This window comes from Hipposideros armiger, unplaced genomic scaffold (assembly GCF_001890085.2).
Source record: "Hipposideros armiger isolate ML-2016 unplaced genomic scaffold, ASM189008v1 scaffold_297, whole genome shotgun sequence".
Classification (NCBI taxonomy): Eukaryota; Metazoa; Chordata; class Mammalia; order Chiroptera; family Hipposideridae; genus Hipposideros; species Hipposideros armiger.
The window spans coordinates 1,943,409-1,952,019 of NW_017731647.1; the positions used below are offsets into that span (position 1 = coordinate 1,943,409).

General features: G+C 36.1%; 1 protein-coding gene across 1 annotated transcript in view; it reads right to left on the reverse strand.

The window, feature by feature from the left end:
• Nucleotides 1-8,346, reverse strand: part of DENND2C (DENN domain containing 2C) — a 50,215-nt gene extending 41,869 nt beyond the window's left edge. The window contains 9 exon segments of the mRNA XM_019659151.1: nucleotides 1,083-1,188; nucleotides 5,583-5,753; nucleotides 6,352-6,389; nucleotides 6,392-6,460; nucleotides 6,877-6,988; nucleotides 6,990-7,014; nucleotides 7,554-8,129; nucleotides 8,131-8,175; nucleotides 8,177-8,346. Coding sequence (XP_019514696.1) covers nucleotides 1,083-1,188; nucleotides 5,583-5,753; nucleotides 6,352-6,389; nucleotides 6,392-6,460; nucleotides 6,877-6,988; nucleotides 6,990-7,014; nucleotides 7,554-8,129; nucleotides 8,131-8,175; nucleotides 8,177-8,346 — 1,312 coding nt within the window.
• Between the last annotated feature and the right edge of the window lie 265 nt (nucleotides 8,347-8,611).

Sequence of the window (8,611 nt, forward strand, 5' to 3'; positions counted from 1 at the left end):
GGCTGCAGCCTACGCCATCGCTGGCAACTCACGGCAGCCCAGCTCCAGGTTGAGCTGTTGTTCAGTATCTTAGCTGTAGAGGGCAGTGTCATTGGCCATCATATGTGGGATCTGAACTGGGACCCTCTGGCGTCCCAAGCCAGCTCTTAACCAACGCGCCATTCGGCTGGCCCAAGACAACATAGGTTTTATCTAGGCATCTGAGGGATAACACTACTGAACTTACCAAATGACTACAAGTTGAGTGCCACATACATTACGTCTACATATACCTAATATTTTCATTTCTCCACTGAGTCTAAACTGATAAAAATGACTATAAATCAAAGTAGGATTACAAAATAATGATGCAATCTACTTATGACATTAGTCTTACTGGTTTATAATTATTTTCTAATTTATTTACTTAGTCACCCATAGTTATTACCTGGTACAGAACTAAATAAAAGAGATTGGGGCCGGCCGAGTGGCGCATTGGGTAAGAGTTGGCTTGGGACACCAACTCTGAGCAGCAGGGCCCCTGTTTGGATCCCACATTAGGGCCAGTGATGCTGCACTCTCTATAGCTAAGATGGTGAACAGCAGCTTGACCTGGAGCTGGGCTGCTGTGAGTTGCTGGCAATGGCATAGCCTGCAGTGAGGCTGCAGTGGGTTGCCATAAGCTACCGTGAGTGACTGGCAGCCAGCATGAGCTGCCAAGAGCCGATAAGAGCAGTCATCCAGTGGCCGGCAACCAATCTGCTTCACCTGGGAAGAGCGCAATGATAATGCCAACATGGGCCAGTGAAGTGATGTCCTCCACAACTAGACTGAAGAACAAAAAGACAGCAACTTGTCTGTTCCCCTTCACTGATACCCCAACGCTGTTCCCCTCCCCCAATTCCCCAATAAAATCTTTAAAAAAAAAATTAAAAATAAAAGAGATTGGAGGAATAATAAGAAATAACCCCCCCCAATAGCCCCTTATCCTAAAGAATTTTATATTTAAGTGGGATAGACAGGAAAGTAAGCCAAAAATTATAATTCACATCAAACATTAAGTTATATAATGATTCTTATTGATAAATACGGACAGCTGGAACAATTCTTATCTTTTGAGGGAGGTACATCTTTTCCAGTGTAAGGGTGTAACTTTACTCTCTTCTTCTCTCTCTTTGATTCAAATATGTCATCTATTTTCAGTACAAGCTGAAAAAAGACCAGAATAGTACAAGTTAAAACCAAGACAACAAGATTTGCAGCTTGGTGATATTAACTTATTAGTGATTTTCATTCAGAAAAAGGTCCATTTTATAAATAAAAACTTTTACATTTCTCAATTTGTTTGTATCTTCTGAAAGTTTTATTTTGTTGTTTCTTTTTTATTATTATTTTTCAATTATAGTTGACATTCATTATTTTATATTAGTTTCAGGTGTTCAGCATAGTGGTTAGACAATGTAATTTATGAAGTGATCACCCCAATAAGTTTAGTACCCATCTGGCACCATACATAGTTATTACAATATTATTGACTATATTATCTATGCTCTACTTTACATCCCATGACTATTTTGTAACTACCAATTTGTACTTGTTAATCTCTTCATTTTTTAAACCCACCTCCCCAACCTCTCTCCCATCTGGCAACCATCAGTTTGTTCTCTGTATCTATGAGTCTGTTTTTGTTTTGTTTGTTCATTAATTTTGTTCTTTAGATTCCACATATAAGTGAGATGATATGGTATTTGTCTTTCTCTGTCTGATTTATTTCATTTAGCATAATACCCTCTAGGTCCATGTTGTTGCAAATGGTAAGATTTTATTCTTTTTTATTGCTGAGTAATATTCCATTGTATGTATGTACCATTTCTTCTTTATCCATAGCTTGGCTATTGTAAATAGTGCTACAGTGAACACAGGGGTGCATATATATTTTCAAATCAGTGCTTTGGATTTCTTTAAATAAATACCCAAAAGTGGAATTGGTGGGTCATAAGACATTTCTATTTTTAATTTTTTGAGGAACTTCTAAACTGTTTTCCATAGTGGTTGCAACAATTTGCAACCCCACCAACAGTACAAGGGTTCCCTTTTCTCCACATCCTCACTAACACTCGTTTTTTGCTTTATTGATGATAGCCATTGTGACAGGTGTGAAGTGATACCTCATTGTGGTTTTAATTTGCATTTCTTTGATGATTAATGACATCTTTTCATATGTCTATTGGCCATCTGCATGTCCTTTTTAGAGAAATGTTTATTCAGGTCCTATGCCCATTTAATAAGATTTGTGTGTGTGTGTGTGTGTGTGTGTGTGTGTGTGTGTGTGTTGAGTTGTATGAATTCTTTATGTAAATTTTGGATATTAACCCCTTTTCGAATATATCATTGGTGAATATCTTCTCCCACTCAGTAGGTTGTCTTTTCATTTTTTTGGTGGTTTCCTTTGCTGTGCAATAATGTTTTAGTTTAATGTAGTCACGTTTATTATTTCTTTTGTTTTCCTTGCCCAAGGAGATATATTACAAAAAAATATTCCTAAGAGCAATGTCCGTGAGTTTACTGCCTATGTTTTCTTACACATTTTTCAACTTTGAATATAAAATTCTTTAGTAAGACGATATGTTGTTCTAATACAAAGTCCACATAACATGGGTGAAAGAAGTGGGAAAGGCTATTTCTTTCCAGAGGAAACCAGCACAGGCCTTTTGAGAGATTCCTTGTCACACCATGTCACAGCATGCAGGAAATCTGGCTCCTTCACTCCACATGGTGACCAAGCCTTTACTACTGGACTCAAGCTTTTGCTTGCCCAGAGTAGGAAGTGGAATACTTATTCTCTTGGAAGGCAGGGTGAGACCTAGTTATTTTTGCTCCCAGGAATTTTTAGCAAAGAGAGGAAAATTATGCTCAGAAAGTTTTAGTCAAACGGAGTACTCTATGTTACAATTTATTTTAGAAACATGTCATAAAAATTGAAGACTTTCCAATATGCTCACATACAAAAACTATTCTCCATTTAAGAAATATTATTCATTAGAATTATTTCTTTGCTGCTGGGAGGTGTGTGTGAGACAGAGACAAAGACACAGACAGGGCTTAAAAAAAGGAAAGAATTAAAAGTGATCAATAGCCACTTTTTAAAGGAGGAATTGATTCATTTTATTTGGTGTATACATCAAAGAATTTTTCTTAAAATTCCAAGCTTTTTCTTAACTATAAATCCTGGTTTAACACACTTAATGCCCAGAATTACAATTGTTAGGAACATTATATAAGATGATAACCAACAAAGTTACTTGAGAAAAATGTTCTTGTTTTCTCTTTTGTCCTTGCTTTTCTAGCAATCCTGGCAACCCATAGGTAGTCCAGTGCAAGGAAAATAACATGTGAGAAACATGTGCTTCCTATATGCAGATTATTCCCACATTTTTGGATAAGTTTGTTCTTTTAAAGATTTTTGTAGCTACCATTTAAGTAAAATATTACCAATGTTCTTAAATATTAGTATTATAAAAAACAAACAAACAAGAGAATCCAACATACAAAGGTCTCGGTAGGAGCTATAGAAAGATGTGAGCATAAACATGTATTTGGAGTACATAATGAACAAAAATAGTATGATTATTAATGTGCATTTGAAAAGCATACTCCAAAGTATACTCAAATATTACAAAAGAACTATCTGTTCTAGAAATATGAGACTAAGTAATAAAATTTAAATTTTGGTTCTCAGCTAGGAAGAGAAGCCTACATTTATCTTCTAGCTGCAGGAGATACTGTAGAACATCGTTTCTAAGAAATGACAGACACCATATTGCTGTACACACTTGACACAAACAGTAGAAAACATTAGAAACCTACTCTAGCAAACAATGCCACCTGGGCTTCCACAGGAGGGAGAGAAAGAAAGGGTGGGAAAAGGCATATGGACTAAATGAGGGATTTTCAAACTACGAAACCAATTTCTCTTCCAGGGATAACTGGAGTCATCAAAGGGGAAATAATGAAAACCTCTTTCCTGGTGGAGTGTTGTTCCTGAAGACACTCCGAAGCCAAAATTTGTACTGCAAATGGAACGTCCTAAAAGGGTTTATTCCCAGGAGGGTTGCCAGGTAGAAAAGCTAACCATCTGTTTCTCCCTAATGATCAGGATTTCACCATCACTATCCTCCTGCACCCCACACTTCTCAAAAAAAAATCTTTGGGAAAATATTAGAAAAGGAAAAGCTGGTCCCTATCACCTATAATAAAAAAGAGAACAAGCTACAAGTGCACAGCACATAAAATACCAAGGCGTGAAATCTAAAGCACTGAAAATCTCCTTTTGTCTCATTAAACATTACAATCAATAATTCCTCAGTATTTGTGAGTGCCATTTCAAGAACCACACTTTAATGCAGTCTCTTTTGTGTTCATGTTCTTGTCCCTGGGAACACCTGATCTGTTGTTTCTGGGCCTGTGGGAGGCTTCGGTGTTGTGCCAGTGTCATTTGTCAGGGGAGGAAACTACTGCAGCAGGCCTGGAAATTCTTCCAGCCTGTGATGTTTAACTCTTCCTCACCCCACACACAGGATAATAAACAGCTAAAGGTTTCCTTTTTAACTGAGAGAGATCAGTTTAGTGCTTTTTAGAAATGGTGCAGATTTAACTCTTCACATATTAAGGAGGGAAGGGCAGGAAATAGATCAGAAGAATTAAAGTAATTATGGAACAGAATATTTCCCAAGTAACCACTCAGCAGTTACTAAGCCAAGAAACAGCTGTGACTTCTGTTTAATGGTATAATCAAGTACAAAAACTGTTTGCTAAATGAATACATATAGCTAATTCAGATGGGATAAAGAAAGGAATACCATTTATTATAGTATAGAATATTGCACATTTAAATGATCTGATTTCTTCATAGTAATCCTGAAAACATTCTGAATTACAGAAAAGAGTAGCACAAAGAGTTTTAAAATATTTTCATCTAATTTCTTGTGTTTCTCCTAAAATATAAATATAATATATATTTATAAATAATCCCAATTTCTTCATTTTGGTTCCAAAGGCTCTATCTAGTAGAGATGATTTACTTACTGCCTTTTCTCCCTTGAGAAATCATCTATTTAGTATAATTGCTGAAAATTTCTATTTCCAAGAAGTAGTCAAATTTCTTTCTCTGAATGAAAATATTTGCTCCAAATTAACGGCATATACTTTGTCATTACTGAAAATCTGTAAACATATGCACAAAACTGAATTCACTTTGGCAATTATATAAATGAGTGAAACACTGAAGCCAGCCTAATTAAGTATCCTTATACATGATATTCTAGTGCTTCCTTGAAATAAACAGCTGACTGTAATGAGAACTAAGGTAATTGAAGTGAAGCCTTCCATCTAAAATCTGTTTTCCGAATCCATAAAGAAACCTTGGCAAAAGCCATGCATGCATTTTTCTTGCATGAACAAAAACTAAAGCTTAAGGCCACTTTCCAAATCTTCTAATTCCAGTAGGTCAACCTATTTATTATTCATATCAGTCTAAAGTTTATTCATTCTCATTTATGGAAATGTTGAAATAAGAGTCAAGAATGAGAGCACTGAGCTCTTACCCTTGGAAGATTTTTCCTTTTCTTTTTTGCAACTTCTCCAGCTCAAAAAAGCTTCCATTCAGTTAAAGTGATGGGCAAAGTGGTATCTTTTGAGGGCTTTGACCCGAAATAAGCATGTGAGTTCTTCAGTGCCACAGTCTTCCGGTGAAGGAACTGAGGTTTGGGAGGAAGCTAAAATAGCAGATGTACTGGTAAGGGTAAGATCATCTAGTTAATGCTGTACTCTCAAAGTGAAAGCTATCCCAGAAAAATATATATCTTTCCTTTAAAATCATCTCACATGAGGACACCATAGATTCTTTTTCACCATTTGCAAAGACGTTTCTCAAGTTTCTAATCCAAAACTTTTCTAATAAAATGTAATCAAATTTCCAGAAAACAATGGCTTTGAGGCCTCATTAACTCAAGGCAGCCTTTGCTTCCAGGGGTGGTGAATGCTTTCAGGGTCCAGACAGGTAATGTAGGCCACCAGCTGATGTGAGACTCATAGGGAGCTGGGGCAACTACAGTGAACCAGAAGTTCATAGTCTGTCTAAAGAAGCTCATATTCAGTTTTTTTAAGTACTAAAAAACAACCCTCCCCTAATACACCCCCCCACAAAAAAAGCTGAGTGCTGCCCCACCATTAAAAAACAAACACCACCACCACCACCAATAAATCCCCATATTTCAGTGCCTCTTAGTTTTGACCCTCGGTAAACCATTTTGCCCTTTTTGCAGGAATTATAAACAAGAGTTAATGTTTTCTCATACTAGTTCCCTGGTTCACCTTGGGTGCTCTGAAAGCACTTTTGGGAGGTGGTTCTATGCTGAAGGGGATCTCCACATGGGCAAAGTCTGCCCTGGAATGTCTTCATACGGGTTTTCTTTAGTGGGATCTTGAAAAATAACAAAAAACATAAAGCTTAGAGAACATAGCTAAATGGAAACAAAGTGACTACAGCTAGAAAAAGAACTAGAAAACTGACTAAATATGTTCAGCTTTCTATTCCACATTGTTGTAGGGGATGTAGGTCTCAAAATCAAGAGCACTTTAAGCGTGTAAACCATTCAGGCATCAAACAAGCTAAAAGAATTCTCAAAATACTATACTATAAACATCTTCTGAACTGAGCAGTCCACTGAACTAGTTATAAAATCCATTAAATAAAAGAATTTCTACAACAAAGGTTTTCATATTAAAAAGAAAAATCTAGAGCAAGATATGCTTGATTGTAGAAGAAAATACCACCCTATTTTCTTCTCCACCAAATACATATTCATCAATTTAATTGCAAAGTTTGTGGACACCTACATGTGATATCTTCATAGATATTGTCCTCAGACTGTGTGTAATAAAGTGCTGAGCCAGAATTTCTTCCAAGTTCTTCATGAATCTCCCGTGTGTTCCAATTTCGAAAGTGCTGGAATATTTTCAAACTCAAAGGATTTCCTTAAGAAAGGAGACATATTTAAAGTTGTACCTTTTCAAACTCTAGTTTTTACATTGGTGGGACAGATATTAGTAAGTAGAGGGCTTGTGTACAAAGGTGTTTTATCAGGTCACCCAAAATTATAAATTAGGCTGATGTCCTATATACACCATGAGAAAATTGGTGGTTTTTAGCCACTTTACATTCATGTTCTTCACTGAGTACCTATCTTATATTCACTCTCTAATGAAAAGGGAGGCAAAGGCCAGCATGTCCCAAATGAAGTAGAAGAATGTACCTGCTTTCCTACACATTCTTAAAGATAAAAAATGGAAAATTTTCTGATGCTCTTATGTTAGTAGATTGTGTTAGCTATTACCCATACTGCTACTATTTCCTCTTGCACATATTTTCTCCTTGGGTTAATCAACATCTGTGCAGTCAAATTAGGGCTGTAACCCATGCAGAGAAATGGAAATTGGCTTGAAAAGGAAAAAGAAGCTCAAGAGTTGTATAAAGAAAATACTTATAAATCATTACCTATCAAATAAAAACATACCTTTTAGATTTTCTTCTGATTTTTCTGCCATATTTTTTTGGTTCAGGTTCCCAAGAGGAGGCCAATGCCACAAGAATCACTTTCACAGTATTTCTGTCACAGTTTCCTTTTTTATATGGCATAACACCCGATTCAGATAAATATCTGAATGTCCTATGAGACTTTGGCAAAGAATATATAGAAGGTCCACATTCTTGGCCCTCAGGTTTGGAGTAAATGTTTTCTAAGTTCTTGGTTATTCCATAGGAGCTATCCAGGACTCTGAAATTCAGTTCTTTTTCTGAAGCGTCACAATGTTCTAAAGCCAAGTTTAAGACTTTATCTGGAGGAAGTACTTCTATTTTCTTCCACAGTATTTGTGAGGTATAGAAATTTCCTGGAGGTAATGCAGTCTCTGGATTCAAAACAACTTTTTTCCAGCTTTCGATTTGGTTGACCTGAGAACATACCCAGTTGGGTTCTGATTTGTTTTTAAAGAAGCATGTACCATCATATTCACGTTTCTCACTTTCATCCTCACTTTGATTACTGTTTTTGGTATCTTCATTAATATCTAGACTGACATTTTGAGAGTTGGACATCCAACTGTTTGCTCTTTCCCTCAGCAACAGGATTTTTTAAAAATCTCCTGATGACAGTTCTTATATCTCACTGCAAAGTCCTCTGGGGGCCACTTATCTGGACTAGATATGTCATTAGTTCTTCCTTCCTACTGAGAAATTTTTTGTTTGATGTTTTTGCAGTGGCTTCTTGACACTGTCTGAACAGTAGAACGAGAAAAACCAACATCCATGTTCCCAGTTGGGTGTATAACAAAGTGATGAGTTTTACTAAGGTTTCATTCCAAGAAACTGTGAAATGCTGTGTTTTTTATCCTGTCAGTTAGAATCCAAATAATTCCATTACTTTTCTTTCATCTTTAACTTGGAAATCTCTTTGTATAAAAAAATTTTGATCATTGATCCTTGTTGAAAATGGCTACAAGTTTATCTTAAATAATCTTATTAAAGCAAGTCAAGAATATGTTAACACGGTTTTATAATTTTCTAATTTAAACT